At 45.4% G+C, this 23,723-nt stretch overlaps 1 protein-coding gene across 8 annotated transcripts in view; it reads right to left on the bottom strand.

The window, feature by feature from the left end:
* The window catches only part of REEP1 (receptor accessory protein 1), a 136,887-nt gene extending 118,241 nt beyond the window's left edge, over window positions 1–18,646 (bottom strand). For all 8 annotated transcript variants that reach the window (XM_059891517.1, XM_059891519.1, XM_059891518.1 and 5 more), the window contains 1 exon segment: window positions 18,520–18,646. In XM_059891517.1, coding sequence (XP_059747500.1) covers window positions 18,520–18,551 — 32 coding nt within the window. In that variant the 5' untranslated portion in view covers window positions 18,552–18,646.
* Between the last annotated feature and the right edge of the window lie 5,077 nt (window positions 18,647–23,723).

Below are 23,723 nucleotides of genomic sequence, written 5' to 3'. Positions count from 1 at the left end.
TCTTCCTCCTGGACCCGAAAACCCCTAGAAGCTGCTAGAAATCACCATGTGTCCACAAGGGGAACACATTGTTAACATTGGTGTAGGGGAGAGACCAAGAGAATCTGGTGCTGACCCTGGGCTGCTGGATCAAGCCTCATCTGAAGTCAGCCCCACCCTAGACTTTTAAGTTATATGAGCCAGCATGAGTTTTTTTGTGTTTTTTTTTTTTTTTTCTTGGAACCAAAAGAATTCTAACTGCTACACCTCTGAACCTCAAAAATGAGCACCCAAAAGGATATTATTATTTCCAATAGTATCAGACAAGATATTTGGATATTACCCTCCCATTGAAAATAACTAAAAATTCTGGATTTAAAGAAACTGTAAATTTTTTCTTTTTTACCAAGTGATCCAGTTTGGTGGGCTTCCTCAGTGGCTCAGTGGTAAAGAAGCCACATGCCAATGCAGGAGATGTGGGTTCAATTCTTGGATTGTGAAGATCCCCTGGAGAAGGAAATGGCAACCCACTCCAGTGTTCTGGCCTGAGAAACTCTACGGACAGAGCCTGGTGGGCTACAGTCTATGGGGTTACAAACAGTTGGACATGACTTTGCGACTAAACGACAACGACGACAAGTTTGGTATAATCAATCACGGGACAGCCTGACATTCTGTCCGCTTGACAGAAGGTAGTGGGAAGTGCATCTCACCATCTATACAATGTCTGACTTAAGTCTAACCATGAGGACAAGTCTGACAAGTCCAGAACATCTATATCACAGTCAAGAGTTTCCATAAAGTTGATGGGATTTCCAGGTGGCGCTAGTGGTAAAGAACCCACCTGCCAATGAAGGAAGTATAAGAGATGCGAGTTCAATCCCTGGGTCAGGAAAACCCCTGGAGAAGGGCATGGCAACCCACTCCAATATTCTTGCCTGGAGAATCCCATGGACAGAGGAGCCTGGCAGGCTATAGTCCACAGTGTCTCAAAGAGTTGGACACGACTGAAGTGACTTAACACGCACACGTGGGGGGACTGTTCTAGGTTAGTCAAAGATGCAATAGCCAGATAACATGTGTGAGCTTTAACTGGATCCAAATAGAAACAAGAAAAAAATAAAGAGTTTCTTAAAAACTGGGGTTAATTTGAGTATGGACCACATGTTGGGTGAAACCGTGGAGAGACAGTTGATTTTCTTAAGTATGGAAAAGATTGTTGATTGTATAGAACAGTGAATGGTTCTCAAGCAGGCTCCACAGACTTCTGGCAGACCCCCAAACCCTTTCCAGGGGTTTCTGGGACCCTGTCAGAGGGTTCATGAGGTCAAAACAATTTTAATGACAATACGAAGACATCTGCCTTTTTCACTGTGTTGAATTTGCACTGATGGTGCAAAAACAATAGAGGGTAAAACCACAGCCTTTGCATGAATCAAGGCAATGGCACTAAACCTTGGCAGTAGTGATTGTATTCCTCACCACGACCCAGTAGGGAAAAAAAAAAAAAGCCTGTTTCATTTAAGAATGTCATTATGATGAAGCAGAAATCATCAATTTTATTAAATCTTGACCTTGGAGTAGAGTTGTTTTTTATATTTTGTGATGAAATGGGAAGTAAGCATTAAGCACTGTTGCATACCAATGTATGATCCCTGTCATGAGGAAAAGCCCTTGGGTCATTGAGTTATGTGCTGATTATCCACTATTTTTCAGGGAACACTATCGCTACTTGATTGACTAACAAACCATGGCTATTCATCTGGCAAGAATGTTTTAGGAAATGAGCCCATTTCTTCAAGAAAAACAAATAAGGTTTGTTGTCAATGGTAAAATTTGATATTTTAAGCAAAGACTAGAATTTTTGAAAAATTTCCTCTCCTACCATGAACTTGACAGTGTCCTAACACTTAAAAAACTTTTCTGATGAGATTGATGATGAAATTAATGAAAGTGCTTTTTGACACTGTGTATTTGTCAACATTTAGAAGATCTGCATTTAACTTGGTGAGTCAATAGTTTCTAAATGATTCATGTGTGACATTACAAATAATGCATGGATAAAAGATCCATGAATTTAAAATATGTGGAAGGGGGCTTCCCTGGTGGCTCAGTGGCAAAGAATCTGCCTGCCAAAGCAGGAGACATGGGTGTGATCCCACATGTAGCAGAGCAACTAAGCCCATGCACCACAACTATCGAGCCTGTGCTCTAGAGCTCGGAAGCCACAAACACCGGGCCCATGCGCTGCCACTACTGAAGACTGTGCACCCTAGAGCCTGTGCTCCACAACAAGAGAAGCCATGACGATGGGAAGTCCACACACCGAAACTAGAAACAGCTCCCACTCAACCCAACTAGAAAAAAGCCCGCATAGCAACCAAGACTCAGCACAGCCAAAACTAAACAAATAATTAAATAAATTTTTTAAAAAATCTTAAAATATGTGGAGGGAACAGAGGCCATAAAGTATGACCAAATAGAAATAAGCAGCTAATTAGAGACAGATGTGGAGAAAATTATTCATAAGCACAGGAGGGACTTCCCTGGTGGTCCAGTAGTTAAGAATCCACCTTGCAATGCAGGGGACATAGGATTCGATCCCTGGTAGGGGAACTAAGATCCTACCTGCTGTAGAGCAACTAAGCCCATGTCCCACATCTATTGAAGCCCATGTGCCCCAAGAAAAGATTTCTCATGACACAAGGAAGATCAGCAACTAAGACCCGATGCAGCCAAATAAATAAAATAAATAATTTTTTTTGAAGTAGTAAAGACAAAACAGGAATCAGAAATAAGAAATGAAGAGATATGGAAGACAGAGTAAGAACACCTCACCATATATCTAATGAGAGCTAGATTAAAAAAATTTTTTTTTAATTCCCTTTTTTCCCCTAATGGGATGATTTGCTTATTGAAGTAGTGATATTAATCTCAATCATAAATATTGCTTTAAAAAAAAAAGGAAAAAAGGAGTGGGGGACAGAAGCAATGTTAACTATCAATAAATTTCAAAAATTAGTAAAATGAATGAACTCTAAACTGACATTGACTCAAGAAAATAGAGAAACTCTAAAATCATCAAAGAAATCAAACAGATATGTTAAGTTTTTCCCACAGAATAATACACCTGGCCCTGATAATTTTACTGGTAAGGTCACTTATTTTACACACAAGAAAGAAATCTAATCTTACACAAATTATTCCAGAGTACAAAAAGGAGGATATATCCGCCCTCCACTTGGTTTATAAGGCTAACATAATCTTTTTAACCAAACCAGACAAGACAGCACAGCTAATATCACTCACAAATATAATTTTAAAAAGAAAAACTAAACATGAATAAATTGAATCTCGGGTTGTTCTGACAACAAAAAAGAAAAATAACTTTATAATCAAATTGCCTTTATCCAAGAAGGCAAAATTGATTAAAGGTAAAACTAATTAATACAATTTGCCACTTAACAAATTAAAGGCCAAAAAAATCATTATCATCTCCAAGGGAGGATCAGATAAAATACCATATCATTCAATAAAAAAACTGTCAGCAAACTAGGATGAAAACAAAACTTACAACAATAAAGTTTTCTTTACCGTTTAAAGCTTCTTTAAAGTTTTCTTTAAAAGTTTCTGTAAAGTTTTCTTTTTAAAGTTTTCTGAAAACCCTACGGCTAGCACAATACTTTATGGGAAAATGCTGAAGCATTCCTTTTTAAATCAGGAACAAGACAAGAAGGCTTGCTTTCATCACTGTTTTTCATCTTGCACTAGAGATCTTAACCAGGATAGTGAGGGGCAGGGAAAAAGGGGGATAATTACTGGAAAGACACGACACTGCTCTTCTCAGATGGCATGACTCTATCTGGAAAGCCCAAAAGAATCTACAGTTTGACAAGGATGCAGTCTAACAAACAACTGGAAGATGAAAATTTTAATAAGATACCAAATACACAGGCATCAACAAACATCAAGTAACAGAATAAATCTAAAAAATGATACATAAGATATTTACATTAAAAATTATAAAATTATATTGAAAATCTTTAAAGACCATAAACACAGATAGAGACCATGTTTATGGATTGGAACACTCAATACCTCAAGAATATCAATGTTACTACAATCAAACCCCCAAAAGATTTTTGAGTGAGCATGTGTATGTCTCCGTGTCTATGCATCTGTGTTATAATTTTAAGATAATTCAAAACATGTATATGGAAGAGAAAGGGCTAAGGTACTTTTGAAGGTAGGGGGGACTTGCCAGGACAGATCCCAAGAATTTTCATAAAATTATGGTAATGAAAACAGTGGTATTGGTACAGGGCCAGACAAACTGTTCAAAGGAACAGAATAAAGAGCCCAGAATAGACTTACACATCATGGAAACTTACTTTATGACAGGCTGGAAATCACAGATGTAAAGAGACAGGACACACTTTATAATAAACGGTGCTATGACAATTGGTTTTCTTTATAGAAAAAAACCTCTCTAGTCCTATTCCACATCATACACCAAAATCATCTCAAAATGGGTTAAGAAATTAATGTGAATGAGAAAACTATTAAACTGATCGCTAGGAACAATAAAGGAGAATAGCATCATGATTTCAGGTAAGTAAGGTTTTCCTAGGACACAAAAAGTATAAATTGTAAATGAAAAAATTGCTAAATCCATTGCAATCACATTAAGAACTTCTGCTTATTAAAACACACCACGAAGAAAATGAAACAATAAACCAGAAACTGGGAGAAAACATGTGTAATGCATAGTGACAGAGGATTAGCATCTAAAATATTTAAAGAACTCCTACAAATCAGTTGGATAAGGATAAGAGAAAAATTGGCAAGACTTAAACAGGCTCTTCACAGAAAAGAGAACATGAATGGGCAATAAACATATGAAAAGATGTTCAACCTCATTAGTATTCAGGGAAATGCAAATTAAAACCTATAATGAGATTCCATTCTGTACCCACCAGACTGGCAAAAATTCCCAAGTGTGACAATAGCAAGAGATGGTAAAGACATGGCACAACTGAAGTAATATATTTCTCTGGAGAAAAACCATTTCAGAAGGCAAATTATAATGAAAAAATGTGGAGACTTGCCAGGCCAGATACCAAGAATTTTCGTAAAAGTTACGGTATTGAAGACAGTGTGATCCTGGTGCAGGGTCAGACAAGTTGATTAATGAAATAGGATAAAAAGCCCAGAAAGAGACCCATACATCTAGGAAACTTAATTTATGTTATCTGGCCTAGTGAAAGATACATATACCCTATGTGTCAGCCTTTCCATTCTTAAAGAAATCTGTGCACCGGTGTACCAGGAAACACACACAAGAATGTTCACTGCAGAAATCCTTTCCTTTCACAAGCAAAAGAGAAAAACAAAAATCTAGGAAGACCCCAGATGTCTGTAAACAGTGATATATTGATACAATGAAGGTAATTTTCTATGTCTTAAACTGGTTGGCGAGTAAAGGAGCATTCATTTATTATCCATTACTGTGTATCGTAACTACTTCTTTGTAATCTTTTCTACTGACTCAATAATTACTTTTTACAAATCAAGGAGAATCTGGAAATAGACACAAAGTAAGAACATCAGAGTGTTCTTTCTTTAGGCTATTCTTTTTTTAGATTCTTTTTTTTTATGTAGACCATTTTAAAAGTCTTTATTGAATGTTACAATACTGCTTCTGTTTTATGTTTTCTTTCTTTTTTTTTTTTGGCCCTGAGACATGTGGGATCTTAGTTCCCCAAACAGGTATGGAATCCACACCCCCTGCATTGGAAGGTGAAATCTTAACCACTGGACTGACAGGGAAGTCCCTTTTTAGGCTATTCTTAACTCCCCTCAGCTTAGCGGCAGCAGAACCAGCAGTTTGGTGGGCTGAATTTTTTTTCCATTGTCCTTATGCTCCGTTGTGTCCAAGTCTTTGCGACCCAGTGGACTGTAGCATGCCAGACTCCCCTGTCCATGGAATTCTCCAGGCAAGAATATGTGGATTGCCATTTCCTTCTCCAGGGGATCTTCCCAACCCAGGGATCGAACTCCATTCTCCCACATTGCAGACAGATTCTTTACCATCTGAGCCACCAGGGAAGAGGCTGGATTAACTTCTATCAGATGCTGCAGGAGTAATGCTGTTCTAGGAACAATGTTTATGTTAATCTCTCAGCTAAGGGTACAGAGACCATGCAGAATGTGTTTATTTAAACCCTAAATCCATATAAGGACAGGGCCATAGAAGGTTTCAAATTCCCAAGGGAGAGTTTCCCCCTACCAAGAACCCTGGGCAAGACAGACAAACTTCACTGCCATCTTCCTGTGCCAGTGGGTCTATGCTTTTACTGAGGACCCACTCCAGTACTTTTGCCTAGAAAATCCCATGGATGGAGGAGCCTGGTAGGCTGCAGTCCATGGGGTCGCTAAGAGTCAGACATGACTGAGCAACTTCACTTTCACTTTTCACTTTCATGCATTGGAGAAGGAAATGGCAACCCACTCCAGTGTTCTTGCCTGGAGAATCCCAGGGATTGGGGAGCCTGGTGGGCTGCCGTCTATGGGGTCGCACAGAGTCGGACACGACTGAAGCGACTTAGCAGCAGCAGGCTGCAAAATGCCCTTCAAATCTGAGCTATATGCAATGTTCAGCTCTGACTTATTACCCCCACAGACTCAAGGCCCCTCTTTTCTCTACTGAGATACTAAAATCAAGTTAGGCCAGTCCCCCAGGATGGTATATTAAAGATGGCTGCAAATTACTTCTCCCCATCCTATGGAGAGGGAGAGTCTAAACTCTCTCTCTTCAAATCTAGGATGGCCTTAGCAACTTGTTTGGCCAATAGAATGCAGCTGAAATATTGTCCTGGGACTTCTGAGACCAGCTGATGGAAAGTTTTGCAGGGGGCTTCCTTGATGGTCCAGTGGTTAAGAATTCACCTTGCAAGGCAGGGGACACAGGTTTGATCCATGGTGGGGGAATTAAGACCCCAATGAGGTGGAGCAGTTAAGCCCGGGTGGCACAACTAGAAAGTCTGCAAGCCACAAGGAAAGACCCGTATGACAGTATCATGTGGGATCATGCAGGATCTTTCATTGTGGTGCAGGGACTCTCTAGTTGTGAAACACGAGCTTCACAGTGTGCACGCTTAGTTGTTGTGGGCTCAGTAGTTGCAACATGCAGGCTTAGTTGCTCCATGAAAAGTGGGATCTTAATTCCCCAACCAGGGATCGAACCCACATTGTACTGCACCAAGACCAGCCAAACTCTTAGCAACTGAACTACTAGGGAACTCCCTCTTGGACACTCACTTTTGCAGCTCTGAGCTACCATGTAAGAAACTTGACTATTCCAAGGCCTCCATGCTGGAGAAATCACATAAAAAGACCAAGTGGAGAGGTCTTGGAACACATGAAAAGTGAGAGATGGCTAGTCTGCCACTTGTTGCCATTTGCATCATCCCGTTTGAGACCCAGATACCACGGGGCAGAAATGAGTTTTGTGGTTCGTGTCCTGCCCAAATTCCTGAACACAGAGCCAGAGGAGATGATAACAAAACGGCTGCTGTGTGAAACTAAATCTCAGGGTAGTCTGTTGTGCGGCTGCTGCAGGACTAGTTTACAGCCCAGCAAAACAGATCTCTCTCTGTCCTGTCTCTTGGCAAATTTCTTACTTAAAAGTCTGGCTATGTTTTTAGGGGATCACTTAGATTTCATCCACAAGTTTTAGAAAAATGTTTCATTCAGTTTTCTTATAGGAGGAGTTTCAGGCTATATAGTTTTCTACACTGCCAGAGGCAGAAGCCAAATCTTTCATTTAACAGATGAGAAAATTGAGGCTTATAGAGGTTAAGCTATGTGTCACAGTCATGAATCAGGGTTCTACAAACCTAGGTTTAAAAAAGGATCTTCTAGCTGTTCTTACCTCCTGGGATGGCCCACACTGAGTCTGTGGAGTGTTTCTCTCTAAATAAATCCACTTCTTACCGATCACTTTGTCTCTCACTGAGTTCTTTCCATGGTAAAATATCAAGAACCCGAGTTTCATTAATTCCTGAGACGAGATGTAGTCTCAATTAAAAGACTGTGGGTTCAAGTCCCAATCTGAGTTATACAGTTTCACTTTGACATCACTTATTCTGATCACAAATCTCAGGGACAGGAGCTCCTCTGTGGGGCATGCAGATGGTGGACAGGGCATGACAACACACCAAGAGGACCTAGTCATCATAAAGAATTTAAAAAAAGATCTTCTAACCCCAGAGGGAATACAAAGTCATCATTCATATTTTTATCTATTTATTTATTTATAAATAGAGGCATACGGGATCTTAGTTCCCCTCCTAGGGATCCAACACATGCCCCCCTCACCCCACCCTGCAGTGGAAGCAAGGAGTCTTAACCAGTGGACCACCACGAAAGTCCCTGGATATTTTTTAAACACCAACTATGAGCTTAGAACCACTCTAGACACTAAAAAAACAGCTACAAGATGAAACAGGAAAAAAGTCTCAAAACAAACCATGGAGATCATATCCTAGTAGAGAGATTGGCCAGAAACAAGAAAAGAATTAAAAGCTAGTTTCCAGTAGGGATGAGAGCACAGAGGTGTGGGTGGGGGATATCTTGGAGAAGGTGATCAAAAGAGGCCTCTTCTAAATACATGACATGTAAGCAGAGACGTAACAGAAAGAGGGAAAGGGCCATGCGTGATCCAGGACAGTGTGTTCAGGGCCATGGCCCATCCACTCCAGGGTGTTCTGGGCAGAGGGCACAGCAAGTGCAAAGGCCTCTGGCTGGGACAAGCTTGTCACCCTCCAGGAACAACGAAGATGATGGAACTGAGTGAGCGATGGGGGAGCAGTACCAGGTGAGGTCAGTGCAGTGGGCAAGGGCTGGGCCTTGCTGAGTCTTGTTGAGAATGGGGAGGAGTCTGAATTTTATTCTCTGTGTGACGGGAGATCTTTAGACAGTTTTTAAACAATAGGGGAAAGCTATGATCTATTTTATTTTATTTTTTGAAATCTTTTCCCTGAATAAATTATACTCCAATAAAAATTACTTTTAAAAAGGAATATACAATTTTTAAAAAAGGAAAAAATATTTTCCTTTATAATATTTATTTATTGAAGTATAGTTTTTTTTTTTAATTTATTTGGCTGCACAGGGTCTTAGTTGTGGCACACAGAATCTTTTAATTATAGTGGGACCTCTTTAGTTGCGGCATGCAAACTCTCAGTTGCGGCATGTGGGATCTAGTTCCTTGACCAGGAATCAAACCCAGGCCCCTGCTTTAGGAGCATGGAGTCTTAGCCACTGGACCACCAAGGAAGTTTCTATTGAAATATAGTTGATTTACAATAATGTGTTAGTTTCTGGTCTATGGCAAAGTGATTCAGTTATATAAATATATGTGTGTGTGTATGTTATATGTATGTGTGTGTATTCTTTTTCATATTATTTTCCATTATGGTTTATTACTGGATACTGAATATAGTTCCTGTGCTATATGGTAGGTTCTTGTTTATATATATATATAAGTTTTATTTTTTGGCCACATTGTGCCATACATGGGATCTTAGTTCCAAAACCAGGGAACAAACCCATGCCCTCTGCAGTGGAAGCATGGAGTCTTAACTGCTGGACTGCTAGGGAAGTCCCAACTATCCAACAGGATAAAGAAAACAGGTCAGAAGGAGAGAGAAAGATTTTTCTACTGTTAAGAGGTAAAGGAGTATGTTAGCACTGTCCTGATAGCAATAGGAAAAAAAATCCCATCTCACCCCAACTTTAACAAAAAAAGGCCATGTAGAGGTTTGCAAAGCTGGTAAGGATTCATTCATTCAACATATATGGTGGTCACTGGGGCTGACTACAGATATTTCGTGAGATTGAAAATCTCCACCCAGTTGAATTCAGGCTTGGTCATATGATCTTCTTTGGCCAATGAAATGTGAGCAGAAATGACACGTGTTACTTCTAGTTAGAGGTACTTAAGAGCTGGTACATGACTCTCCATTTTCTTTCCATACTCCAGCGAATCCTGGTGCCTTATGTTGTAATAATAGCACCTGGAGACAAAAAATACTCAGTCAGCCTGAGCCTCTGGTGATGACCATGAGCAGAGTGCCTCTGCCAACCCACAGCGAACAGGCAGCATAAAACAAGAAATAAATCTTTGCTGTCTCTAGCCACTAGTATTTAAGGGTTATTGCTGCAGCATAACCCGGTCCATCCTTACCACTACAATAAACGTTTAATTCACATAAGCACTACTTGGGACTGCCCTGGTGGTCCAGTGGTTAACGCTCTGAGTTCCCAATGCAGGGAATGCAGGTTCGATTCCTGGTCAAGGAACTAAGATGTCACATGCTGCAAGGCACAGCCAAAAAAAACTACAAGCACTATCCAAGGCCTTCATTGTAGGATGTGGGACAGATCAAGGAATCAAAGGAGGAGCTGCAGGAACCAGAGCCTGAGAAACCAGAATCAAGACTCTGGTGCCAGCTTCCTGCTTTCTATTCCTGCATCTCATCCCTATTTACCTCTGCTTTGCCATAATTACCTTCTTCGGTCTCTACGCATTCTTCTCGTGCCGGCTAGCCACCAGCAGTCCCACCTTCATATCTTTCCAGTTCTGGGTCCCCCAGGCAAGTCTATTCTCTCTCAGCTTCAAATCAAGAAACCCTGGGGAAGGGTCTACGGGTTCCATTTGGGTTACATACCCACCCCTGAACCAATCTCTGTGTCCATGAAAATGTGCAGCTCGGCCTGAGTCCCTGCCCACGTCCACAGTGGAGTGGAGTAGAGGGAGGTAGGATGGGGTATGTTACCAAGTGGGAATGGGAAACGTGTTTTGAAGCCCAAAGTGCCATCCATATCCCTAAAGGAAGTGGAAAGGATTTGAGTGTACAAGTACATGAGAGAAGCCAAGGGAGAATGTAACTGAGCTGAGACTGTGAGAGGCAAAGGAAAACATGGCATACGTGTGATCACCCGAAGAGGACAGAGGCAGACTACAGAGCCGCGGGCTGGACAGCTCCCTATGCTGGTATCAAGGAGGCATCTGTGGTGTAGTGCTGCCACGTAACTGACAAAGCCTGGTGGAGACAGGATATGAGGAGGGGATGTTAAGTCAGATAAAGGATGTTGCTCTCTGTTTACTAATTTAGGGAACAGTGGGATGGATCTTCCATGATGGGGAACAGGCTAAGTTTGGAAGAGCAAATACTGAACTAATCTGTATGCTCCATTACCATCTTCCCTATATGAATCCTTATTGGTCTCCTTCACCAGTGAGCCCAACTCAGGTTTATACCCCATCTCAAGACTGGTCCCAGGCAACCTCCTGTCAATTATAAGAGATGAAACCCACCAGCCATCCTGGTTGAGGTATGCATACCAGGCTTGGGAGCTATAATATCAGGTTACCTGTCCAGATTCTTTCAGACACCCCTCCTGTGTACCAGATACTTGGTTCTTTATATTTACTTTTTCTCTATAAATCAAAGGAAAGGCCCCCAGGGCAACTGAAATGAACCAAAGGGAAAACAATGCACTTCTGTGTGAAGATGGGTGAGATCTGAAAGTTCAGAACAAACCATAAGTATGTAACTATCCAACTTCCAATCCATCAGGGCCTTCCCAAGGCCCAGAAGTGAGAGGAAAATATTCTCTTGGCCCAAATGCAAACTCTCTTAACACTTGTTGGTTCTTGGAAAAATTTCCACAGACACCAAGAATCCTGGTCACCAGTTGGGCATGTGCATGGCTCTTTGTTGGCAATAAAATTCCAAAGATGCCAGGGACTTCCCTGGTGGTCCACAGGCTAAAACACTGTGCTCCCAACGTAGGGGACCCAGGTTCAATCCCTGATTGGGGAACTAGATCCCACTAGGCTGAAGCTAAGACCTGGCACTGCCAAATAAATAAACAAAAATAAATATTTTTTAAAACTTCCAAAGGCTATTGCACAGTCAAGTCTACCCCACCTCCCACCCTCTTGAAATCCCTTGGACAACACACTCACATACACACACACACACAATACAAAATAACAACCTTTCCAGGTGGCTACTTGAGGGCCTGATCCTCCCTTCTCTCATTCTATGCAGGGCTCATTTTCCGTGCAGATAATATATACCCCAAAAAGGACAGCTCGCTTTAAGAGGAAGGGGAGGACTAAGCCATTACTAGCTCGGTGAGACTGTCACTTGTCAGCTACCCTTCAAATTAAGACCCAGCAGGAAGAAGGGCACAAAAGCTACTTCCCAGCAGGCAGGCAGGATTAATAAACAAAAATCAGGGCAACAGAATCTAAGCTGATATTTTTCACTTCCTTGCGGATACTTGCCCCTGTTTATAAACAAACATGGTGCATATGGGCCAGCTGGGGGATCTGGGGAAAAGGAAGGGGCCCAGAGGAGCAATGGCTCTTGGAATGTCACCAAGAATGATGCTGGTCAAAAATCTTGTCTCATAGATCGGGAGCTGGAGAAGGGCATGGCAACCCACCCCTGTATTTTTGCCTGGAGAATCCCATGGACAGAGGAGTCTGGTGGATGACAGTCCATGGGGTCGCACAGAGTCAGACACGATTTGGCTAGTAAACAACAACAGGCCGGAAGCAGGGCCCTAGCGTGGGTATGAGTTGCCCTCAGGACCCTGCCAGCAGGTCAGATCAGCACTTGGACTAGAACCTGGCATCCTTCCTCTCAACAGTCCAGCTGAAACGTTCACCAGGCTGCTACCCTGTGCCACACCCAGTGCCAGGAGCAAAATCATTAACCCACCTGAACCCTCCATTAACAGGATCACATTTCTGCATTCTACTTTTCAGAGCAGGCCCCAAAGAAAAAAGCTTATATTTAAGAGTGTATGGTTTTTTCTTTTTTCCATTTGTGTTGCAATAGTTGGGGAATATCTCGAGGACAACCCACATTCCTTCCAGACTCCTCTACGTGTCTATTCCCGACCCAGAGCATACAGAGCACACTCCAAATCCCAACCCTAGGACTCAGCTAGATCTTCAGCTATCAATCCAAGACTCTGTTTTAAACATCAGACTTTCACTTTCTAAAAACTAACATTTTTTTAAAGATGTGCAACGTGGAAAAGTGGCATTTTTCGGCACGTGTGTGTGTGCTTGGTCGCTTAGTCATGTCCAACTCTTTATGACCCCATGGACTGTAGCCCACCAGGCTCCTCTGTCCATGGGGTTTCTCCAGGCAAGAATACTGGAGTGGATTGCCACGCCTTTCTCCAGGGGATCTTCCTAACCCAGGGATCGAACCCAGGTCTCCCGCATTACAGGCGGATTCTTTACCATCTGAGCCAATAGGGAAGCCAAAGAATATTGGAGTGGGTAGCCTAACCCTTCTCCGGGGGATCTTCCTGACCCAGGAATTGAACCAGGGTCTTCTGCATTGCAGGTGGATTCTTTATCAGCTGAGCTACCAGCGAAGTCCATTTTTTGGCATAACTATTGGTTATTTAAAATTATTGGTGAATTAGGACTCTCTTTTTCCCCATGCAATGAGTTGGAGTTTTGGTCTACTAACCCAGTAAATGGCTTCCTTGGTGGCTCAGTGGTAAAGAATCTGTCTGCCAATGCAGGAGACTAGGGTTCAATCCCTGGGTCAGAAAGATCCCCTAGAGTAGAAAATGGCAACCCACTCCACTATTCCTGCCTAGAAAATCCCATGGACAGAGGAGCCTGGCAGGCTCCAGTCCATGGAGTCACAAGAGTCAGACACAATTTAGTGACTAAACCCCAACAACCCAGTTAAGTGGTAGGAAGCTCTGGATCCATTTAGCCAACAGCCTGGGTCTCAGACAAAATTCTGTCCAAGGACTTTCTTAGTGGTCCAGTGGCTAAGACTCTGAGCTCCCAATGCAGGGGGCCCAGGTTCAATCCCTAGTCAGAGAACTAGATCCCACATGCTGAACTAAAGATTCCACGTGCCACAACTGAGACCAGGTAATCAAATATATAAATAAATATCAAAAAAATTCTGTCCAGAAACAAGGAGGCAACACCTGCTCCTTGGAATAAAAGCTTCAAGACAATGCATTCCCCCAAGAAGGTACAGAGGACGCTCTTTGTGGCCCCAACTCCCCCGAGTGCACACGAACTTACCCTCCACAGTTTGAAATTCGTTCACACCTAGGCCTTGAGTGGTTTGGAAAGAAAACAAAGTATTTTAAAGAAGGCAAGCAGCCCAGGACTAAATGAGCCTCCGTGTTCCACGCAGTTATCAACCAGGTTTTAACAAAGCCAACTTTGTTGTTGTTGCTGTTTAGTTGCTAAGTCATGTCTGGCTCTTTGAGACCCCACAGACTATAGCCCACCAGGCTCCTCTGTCTGTGGGATTTTCCAGGCAAGAATACTGGAGTGGGTTGCCATTTTCTCCTCAGGGGATCTTCCCGACTCAGGAGTGGAACATGCATCTCCTGTACTGCAAGAGGATTCTTTACCACTGAGCCATCAAGGAAGCCCTAAGGGCTACCTTGCTACTGCACTAATATTTCTTCCTTAATTCTTCCTAGCTAAGTGAAGGGACTTAAAAGGAAGACAGCTGGCAAGAGAGAAGGATCTCAAATCGGTTCCTGTTTCAAGAGCTTTGCCCATTGGACACAAGCCTGTGCCAATGCCCACTAACCTCCGTCCCCAGAGAATAACCCTGACCAGCTCCCTGGCTTATCCCAGGGCCTCTGACCTCATTCAACACAACCAACATTTACTGAGGGCACTGTGGTGCCAGGGACTTCACAAAAGAGCCTTGGGAGGGGGCAAGAGGTGGGAGAGGAAGAAAAGCCACCACCACTGCCCTCAAAATGCTCACAGTCCATGGCAACACAGACAGCCACAAACACAGCTGGCTGTCCCCAGACACCATCAGCTTGTTTTGACGCCTCTGGTTGGAAGGAAGATACTCCCTCCCCATTTTCAGAACACAGTGATAGGTCTTCCTTACACATTCTTTGATGTGACAGAGGCTTACCAAATCATGAAAAGATTGCTTACAGGAAAAGGGACTTGTGGACAAAATCATAGGACTTCATACTAGAAGTCTTGAAAGCTTGAATGACATCATTTTAGGTCAAGGGCTGGCAGAGGTGGAAAAAGCACTGACCCCAAAATCCAGTACCTGTGTTTTTCTCCAGCTCACCTCCTGCCCTGAGGCAAAGCACACTTCACTAAGAGTTTTACAGATGAGGGAAGGACTGGTTCAGCAGTTTTTATCAGCAGTAAAACCCACATAGTTTCCAAATTACATTTGATCCAGAACCCCAATATATAAAACAAAGAAAAGGGATCAGGGCTGCAAGCCCAGAGCCAACCCACTAATGCTAGGTGGCCACCAGGGCAGCCAGTTTGAAATCTGTAGGAATAACATCTGAAAGCTCCTTCCAGAATTTGTACACCCTCGCTTGGAGGACAGAAGGAGGGGATTCTCGTTGACTGAATGCTTTCAGTGGTCCCTGACAATTTATCAGTCAAGGATCATTGAAATCTCTGCAACAGTAACATGAGTTCAACTAGTGTTTGTGAACTAGTATCTCCTTGGATCTGAGCTGTGAACTGGGATGTTGGCAAGAGGCAGAATTGGGTTTTGAACCAAGGGTTTTCTGGCTCCAAACATGGGATTTCTACTCTTTGCTAAGGGGTGTGTGAAATGTGGGCTGAATCAATAATCTCCTTGAATGGTAAATACAAGCATACGTGCATATGTATATTTGTACATACCTAGGAAAACACATCTTGACAAATATACCTCTTAAAATTATCATTAGCTGGGCTTCCCAGGTGGCGCTAGCGGTAAAGAACCTGCCTGCCAATTCAGAAGACAAGAGAGGCGGGCGGATTTAATGGGTGGGTAGGGAAGATCTCCTGGAGGAGGGCAAGGGAACCCACTCCAGTATTCTTGCTTGGAGAATCCCATGGACAGAGGAGCCTGGTGGGCTACAGTCCTTGGGGCAGAAAAGAGTCAGACACAATTGAAGTGACTTAGCACACACGCACATATGGTAGCCATGTAGATGATTTATAGTCTATATGGTCTATATTTTCTAATTTTCCTATAATGAATAGGTATTTTTATACAAAACAGGTACTGCTTATTAAAATGGTTTTAACAATTCACAAATGACACATGTTGGATTTCTGCAGAATTGGGGGCTGGAGGGATAGGTGGTATCTCTGAACTTTTGGAGTTGACAGTGGGAATAACAACCCCACATTCCAAAACTCCCCCTTGGAGTAGAGGGCCCTGGGCTAAGGAGCACTTCTCATGGTCATTTAACAGCTGGGGAAGGAGAGGGTGGGATGAATTGAGAGAGCAGAATGGACATATATACATTACTATGGCTCAGACGGTAAAGAATCTGCAATGCAGGAGACCTGGGTTCCATCCCTGGGTTGAGAAGATACCCTGGAGGAGGGCACGACAACCCACTCCAGCATTCTTGCCTGGAGAATCTGTACGGACTGAGAAGCCTGGCGGGCTACAGTGCATAGGGTTGCAAAGAGTTGGACATGACTAAGCGATTAAGCACACATATGTAAAACAGCTAGTGGGAAGCTGCCGTATTACACAGGGAGCTCAGGCCAGTACTCTGTGATGACCTAGAGGTGTGGAAGGGAGGGGGCAGGGAGGCTCCAGAGGGAGAGGATATTTGTGCACTTATGGCTGATTCATCTTGTTGTACAGCAGAAACCAACGTAACACTGCAAAGTAATTATCCTTCAATTAAAAATAAATAAACAAACAAAACATTCTCTGAAATGAAACTGTTCACTTCTGGGAAGTGTGGTTATTTTTGAAAATAACAAGTCCCTAAGACCCCACCCAAACCTATGCCTCTCTTCTCCACTCCTCTCAGGGGCCTCATATATAAGCTGAGGGTGCTAATAAAATTAAAGATGGTCACACGGACCCCTTATGACACATGGACCTCAGAAAGCCTGGCTCCTCAGTGTTCCAGCCCCAGCCCAGCAGGACCTATGGAGAGTGAGCCCTCCAGCCTGGCCAGCTCAACTCTCTGGCCCCACCCTGAAGTCCCCCCAGAAGCCACTTGAAAATATGACAATCACAGCACTACTTCAGAAAAAAACAAACAAACAAAAAACCACCCAGAAGGCAAGACAGGCCTTGATCGGGCACAAGGTGGGGCCAGCCACCGTGCCAGCCACTTCCCTGGGTTATTCATGCCAGCCCTGCCCGCAGAAATCTTCTAAATATTTAACATGCCACCTCTAGGTACAGCACAAACCCCCAGCAGGCGGCAACAGCTGCAAGGACAGGCCCGCAAGGAATGAACAACTCGGGGGGCTGAAAGGCACATGCACTGGCTTTGGGAGGAAAGCCCAGAATGGTGGCCGGGAGACAATGCTGAGTACTGCTTCCCAAAGCGGCCCCTGACCGGCTTCTTTGAAAATCAGGAAAGAAGGGTAGGAGATGGGAGGTGTTCCTAAACGTGGAGGGTGATGGTGCAGAATCAACCGGAGTCGGGAGCCCCTCTTTCTCAGACAAAGAAAAAAACAGAATCGCACCACCTGGCCCCCCTTCCCAGACCAATTTCACCCCGGTTCCCTGAGCAGGTGGCGAATCTGACTCAGGAGAGGCTGGTCAATGAAGGGGAGGAACTCGAATAGATGGCTCTGTCTACCTCCAAAGGAGGGCAAATCCACGAGAGAAGGAAATCTTCAAAGGTCTAGTCAGCTCTGGGGCTTGTCAGAACAGAAAACGCCCCCCACGCCCACCCGCGATGACTTCACGCAGGCCTCACCCCGGATGACTCTGCGCTCTCCTGCAAGGCCGAGGAGGTGTCATCGCCACCGTCAGGGTGGCCGTCTGTCACTTGGAAATTGCCCGGAGATAGATACCTGTCTATCTCTCTCCTTCAAACCCCCCGCCAAAGGACTCAGACAAGGGGACGCGAGATTCAGAGGTGTCCTTCTCCGTCCCACTTCCCTTGGCCGCTGTCAATTTGAGAACCCTAAAAAGGAGTCTTTTTCAACCCCCTGGGGAGCCCCGCCTCTGCCTCTCTGCCCTTCTCCACGACTACCCCTCCAGGCAGCGCCCAGGCTCTGCTGTCAATTTCACCCGACAAAAGCGTAGCGGCGGGGCGATCCCAGGCCAGCGTTTCTCCCCCAAGAAGAGGGACGCGTGTCCCCGCGGCGCGCCCACTCGGGGCCTCTACCAAGCCCATCAAGCGGGGGAACAAAGCGGCCGGGCGCGGCGACACGCGGCCCCCGGCGCAACCCCGTGCGCCCCAGCCCTAGCGGCCCCACCCGCCGGTCCCCGGAGCCCCGGGCCCGGCCCCGCAGGGCAGCAGCCGCGTCCTGCGCCGCCCGATCGCCCGCGACCTCGGCAGCTACTGTACCTGCTAAATTTAGCGGCCGCCGGGTATTAATAGCCGGAGCCACCCGGGCTGGCGTTCTGCAGGGGCGCGCGCAGCCCCCGGGGCCGGCGGCGGCGAAGGAGGGAAAGGAAGGAAGGAAGGGACGCGGGGAAGGAGGCCACTTACACCACCAGCCTGGAGATGATCCATGCCACCATGGCGGGGGCCGGGCGGGCGCAGCTCGGCAACGCGGGGCGGCTCGGCTGCGGCGCTCCGGGCACGTCCGTCCGCGCACGGCCGCCGCCGCCAGACTGAACGCGCCCGCCGCCCTGCCCGGCGCTCGCGCGTCGGCGCAGCCGCGGCACGTTCCGGCGGCGGCCCCAGCCCCCCGGGGCACCGCGGGCCCGCGGCGATTGGGCGGCGAGAGGCTCGGGCAACCGCGGGACCCGCCCCGCCCCGCTGGCCCCGGGTCCCCCGGTTAAATTCGGGCGGTTCCTCAGCGCGCCCCGGTGCCCCCGCCGTTCACAAGGGGACCCTGCGGTAGCCTAATCGGCAGGACAGAGACCCCGGGGCCGCCCCACCCTCTGTGCTCCGGGGGATAAACTGAGGCGTGGACTTTGGGAATCTGTGTCCACCTGTTCTGATTGGAATACAGTCATCCCTTGCCCGGATACAGCGCTGGCCTCGTAAGGGACTTAGTTGTATCCACATCTGACTGCTCCAATTGTCCCCCCGCAAGGCGTTATCTGTCTAAGAAACAAATCTGGGCCTGTGTCTCCTGTGCTTAAAATGCTGAAGAGTTCCTACAAAATCTGGTCTCTGCCTACAAACTCACAGCTACCACCATGGCCCAGATCCCCGCTCCGGGCCTTTTTACTTCAGGCATTTTGGACTTAGACCACGTTGTCCCCTTTCCCCGGTTTATACACTCCATGCCTTGTCTCCTTCTTCAAGGCTCAGATAAGGGTTATTTCCGAAGGACAGCTTTTCCTGGAGGCTGCTCCAGCGTCTCTGTGTCGAAGTGGCTCCAAGTGACCCGGAGGAAGAGAGAAGCTGGTATTGCCTAGCGCCAGTGCCCTGTGGAGCCATTTTGGAGTCTTAAGCAAAAGGGAAAATATGCATCTAGAGCGTTTGTTTTGTTTTTAAACATTGCACTAAATGTGATTTATCTTGATAACTGCGTCTTGTGGCACGCCCTTACATTTTGCCACTGAAAAAGTGCCTTAACCTTCTCACCCAAATCCTGGCCCTTACAGATGTGCTCCCTGGTACATTGTTCCACGTGAGCTTGAAAAATCTTTGTCTACTGCGCCTGCCCTTGGCTGCTGCTTTCCTCACTGCCTCCATGGTGCCTTCTGAGAGCCTCTTCTTTGCTGATGCGATGTCATGTATAATTCAGTGTCAGATGCCAGAGACACAGAAAAGAGCTAGCTTGAAGCCTTCTTTAAAGGAAACTTGCCCAAGACAGCTCCCTAGCAGAGGAGAGGAGACCTCAGACCTTGGAAAGAGGCTGGAAACGTTCCTTCAGAGGGAGCAGAGAGACAGCGAGGGTGAGATACAGGCAGAAAAAAGACCTTGCTCACAATAAGGGAACAGGAGACAAGACATTCTCTATGATAAGGGGTCTCCAAAGAGCACATGGGCTTTCCCAGGTGGCTCAATCAATGAAGAATCCGCCTGCAATGCAGGAGACCTGAGTTCGATCCCTGGGTTAGGAAGATTCCCTGGGGAGGGAAATGGCAGCCCACTCCAGTATTCTTGCTGGGAAATCCATGGACAGAAGAGCCTGATGGGCTACAGTCCACAGGATCACCAGAGTCGGACACAACTTAGCATCTAAACCACCAAAGAACCCATAAAATACCTGTAATAGAGTTGTTGTTGTTTTAACGCTGTTTTGACCCAGGTTTGAGGCCCAGCAGGGACTAGTCAGTTTCCCTTCATCGGCAGCCAAATAAGTCCACACCCCACCACCTGCCTTATCAGACTCTGGCACAGGCCACCATAACCCAGCTTATCACTCTGGGGCCAAGTACCAGATGGTCAGGGACAGCTTCTATGTCCTCGAGCCCACCGAAATTATTCAAATTAGCCAGTCCTAAACCTGTTTATCCTGCCTTGCTTTTTCCTTCCCACGGAAACCACGATTTCCCTCCGTCTGTCTGCCTTGTCATCCACCCCCCTGTTTACAGTGAGTAGCCCTATGCGCAGGGGTGCTCTGTCCAGGGAACCGTGAGTATAACAAAGCTGTAAACCTTTCTGCTTTCTCCCTCCTGATCCAGCCTCATCATACCTGACTCAAGGTACTGTGGTGAACATAGTTGTTGTTGCTCAGCTGCTAAATCATGTCTGACTCTTTGTGACCCATGGACTGTAGCCCACCAGGCTCCTCTGTCCATGGGATTTCCCAGGCAAGAATACTGGAGTGGGTTGCCATTTCCTTCTGCAAGGGATCTTCCCAGATCAGGGATTAAATGGATGTCTCCTGCATTGATAAATGGATTCTTTACCACTGAGCCACCAGAGAAGCCTGGTACCCCACAGGAGAAAGCTTGGAATACCTACTAGACAGATCAGGACAGTACCAAGCTAATAGGAATTTCCTCCATCCCCTCCCTGCACCCAGGTCAGAAAATGCTGTTAGTGGTGTTGGGGGGTGGATATGGAAGGAAAATTGTAGTTTAAAGAGAGACTTCTGGTGGGAAATTAGAGAAGCTGGTCACATGCTGTTTCTCTCCTAGTTGTTTTTGTTGTTTAGTTGCTAAGTCGTGTCCAGCTCTTTTGTGACCACATGGACTGTAGCCCTCCAGGCTCCCCTGTCCTTGAGATTTCCCAGGCAAGAATACTGGAGTGGGTTTGCTAATTCTTCTTCCTGGGGATCTTCCTGGCCCAGGGATTGCACCTGCATCCCCTGCATTGGCAGGAGGGTTCTTTACCATTGAGCCACCAGGGAAGCCCTTCTCTCGTGAAGATGCCCCCCATTCCTAGTAATAGAATTATCAGGTTTGACTCATGCACACAACTGGACATTTTCATTAATGAAATGAGACTGTTCTTGGGATTAAAATATTTGAAGATCTTTCTGTTATCTGAAGAGTACCAAAAAGCTAGTGGGACCAACCAGATTTCATTCAAGGGTTGGGAAAAAAAAAAACAAAAAACAAACATGTTCAACAGTACAAACAGGTAGCGGAGGGGAAAGAACACAGAGAGAAGAAAGTTGCTTTTCTATTTCTTTCTATCTCTTTCAGGGTAACTGTTACATATGTTAACTCTCTCCTTCATAGACTCCTTCCAGTTTGTCCTTGACCCTGGAAAACTTCAGGCCAGGGGAATAGATAGAGCCTTTGAAACAATGAGACTCTTGCAGCCCTATCAGCTGGTTAGCTTTAAGTTATTTTTCACATGAATGGCTGTTGCTGTGGATACTTAGGTGGATACTTAAAATCTGTTTCCCCCCTGTACCCTTTCTTCTGGGAAGATCAATCCATTTTGCATTGAGGAGTGATTTTCCCCATCCTCCAATCTTTTTTTTTAATTTTCCGCCCTTCAAATGTCATTTTCTCACAGGTCCTGTCCTTGCTACCTTGACTGGCCACGGGTGAGCACTGGGCACAAGCTGAGCCAAAGTTCTCCCCTGGGATTTTTAAAGTTGAAAATAGGAAAGAGAGACTTCAATTTTTCATCCATTTATATGAAGTTCTAGTCAAAACAAAACCTTTGGCTCTGCAAATTCTAGCTTTCTCCCTAAACTATCAGAGTAACAGAAAATACATCAGTGTTTCCCAGATGCCAGGAATGGGGAAAGGGAATTGACTGCAAAAGGGCAAGAAGGAACTTTTGGGTGATGAAAAAAAATTGACAATGATAGCATTTTCAGTGAGAAATATCAAGACAATATACTGCACTTTTCATAAAGCTAATGTATGCCATCTAAAGACCATCTCTTATTCTGAGATTGTCTTTTATACCTTTGGGGTTCCTAATATGTCCTTTCTTTTATGACATCATGGTGATAGCAATTAGTGGTTGTTATTTTTTTAATGTCCTTCCTGGCAAAGTAAAGAACTACCAAACTAATGCCATTCCCTTCAGTTTCTTCCTTTTTTCTTTTTTTTCAAGTGTCATTGTTGCTTGAAATTCAAAAGTCCAGGGGCCATTGCTGTGCCCTAGTCCTTGGGTATCATGGACTCAAGAGGTGCATAATTGGACACTTGACATTGTTGTAGGGTTTTGCGTTTTTGTGTCTTTTTTTTTAATTTTTCCATCTTCCCTTGTAGAACTAGCATATGTGTTGATTTATAATTTATACCCCACCTGTTTCCATAAGGATTCAAGGCTGCAAGACAGTTTTTCCCCTGGCATCCCCCCAGACTCTTGTAACGGTTACTGAGTCACATGGGGCCCTTTCCTGGGTGCCGACAGGATTCAAGCAGCAGGAGTGGGAGGATGAGGCATGATCTTGTGCTATCTATTGCGGGCAGAGCTGCCACATTGCCGTTTGGCAGGGCGCAGCAGGGAAAGGCAGAGATTGAGACCAGGGGCCCTTGGCATGCGTCCCGGCCCAGCCCTCAACTGTGGACCGGCAGCTGCAGCGTCTGTCTCCTGTTCTTCAGACGTCTATCTTTAGGCTGTAAAGCTTTGACTTAGGCCACACTCTTCCCTTCAGGTGACTGGGTGCTCTTGTCACCCCCCCCTTATAAATGACTACCCGTGATAGGACCCCAAAACTTCTTGGGAGAATAATGTAGCAGGAGTTGAGTCTGCTCTCTGGAGGAATAGTGGCTGGATTGAACCCTAGTTCTGCCTCTTACTAGGCATATCATGTCCTTGGGCAAGCTACCGAACCTTCGTAGACCTCTGTCTCCTCACATGTAAAGTGAGGGTGATAATAGAAGAACATACGTCATGAGGTAGTCATGAAACAAGGCCTGGGGACTGCCCTAGCGGTCCCAGTGGCTAAGACTGCACTCCCAATGTAGGGCATCCAGGTTCAATCCCTGGTCAAGGAACTAAATTCCATGTGCCCCAACTGAGTTCACCTGCTACAACTCAAGATCCCACATGCTGAAACCGAGACCTTGCACAGCCCCCAGAAAAACACAAACAGGGCCCAGGAAAGGCCATTTAAAACCACCGTGAGGACTTCCCCGGTGGCTTAGTGGAGAAGAACCCGCCTGCCGGTGCCAGGGACACAGGTTTGGTCCCTGGTCTGGGAGGATTTCGCATATTGCAGAGCAACTAGGCCAGTGAGCCACAAGTACTGAGCCCAAGCTCTACAGCCTGCAAGGTGCCACTACTGAGCCCACGTGCTGCAGCTACTGAAGCCCATGAGCCAAGAGCCTGTGCTCCGCAACAAGAGAAGCCATTGCAATGAGAAGCCTACACGC

This window comes from Bos taurus, chromosome 11 (genome assembly GCF_002263795.3).
Source record: "Bos taurus isolate L1 Dominette 01449 registration number 42190680 breed Hereford chromosome 11, ARS-UCD2.0, whole genome shotgun sequence".
NCBI classification, from domain to species: Eukaryota; Metazoa; Chordata; class Mammalia; order Artiodactyla; family Bovidae; genus Bos; species Bos taurus.
This window is presented reverse-complemented; position numbering and strand designations above follow the sequence as displayed.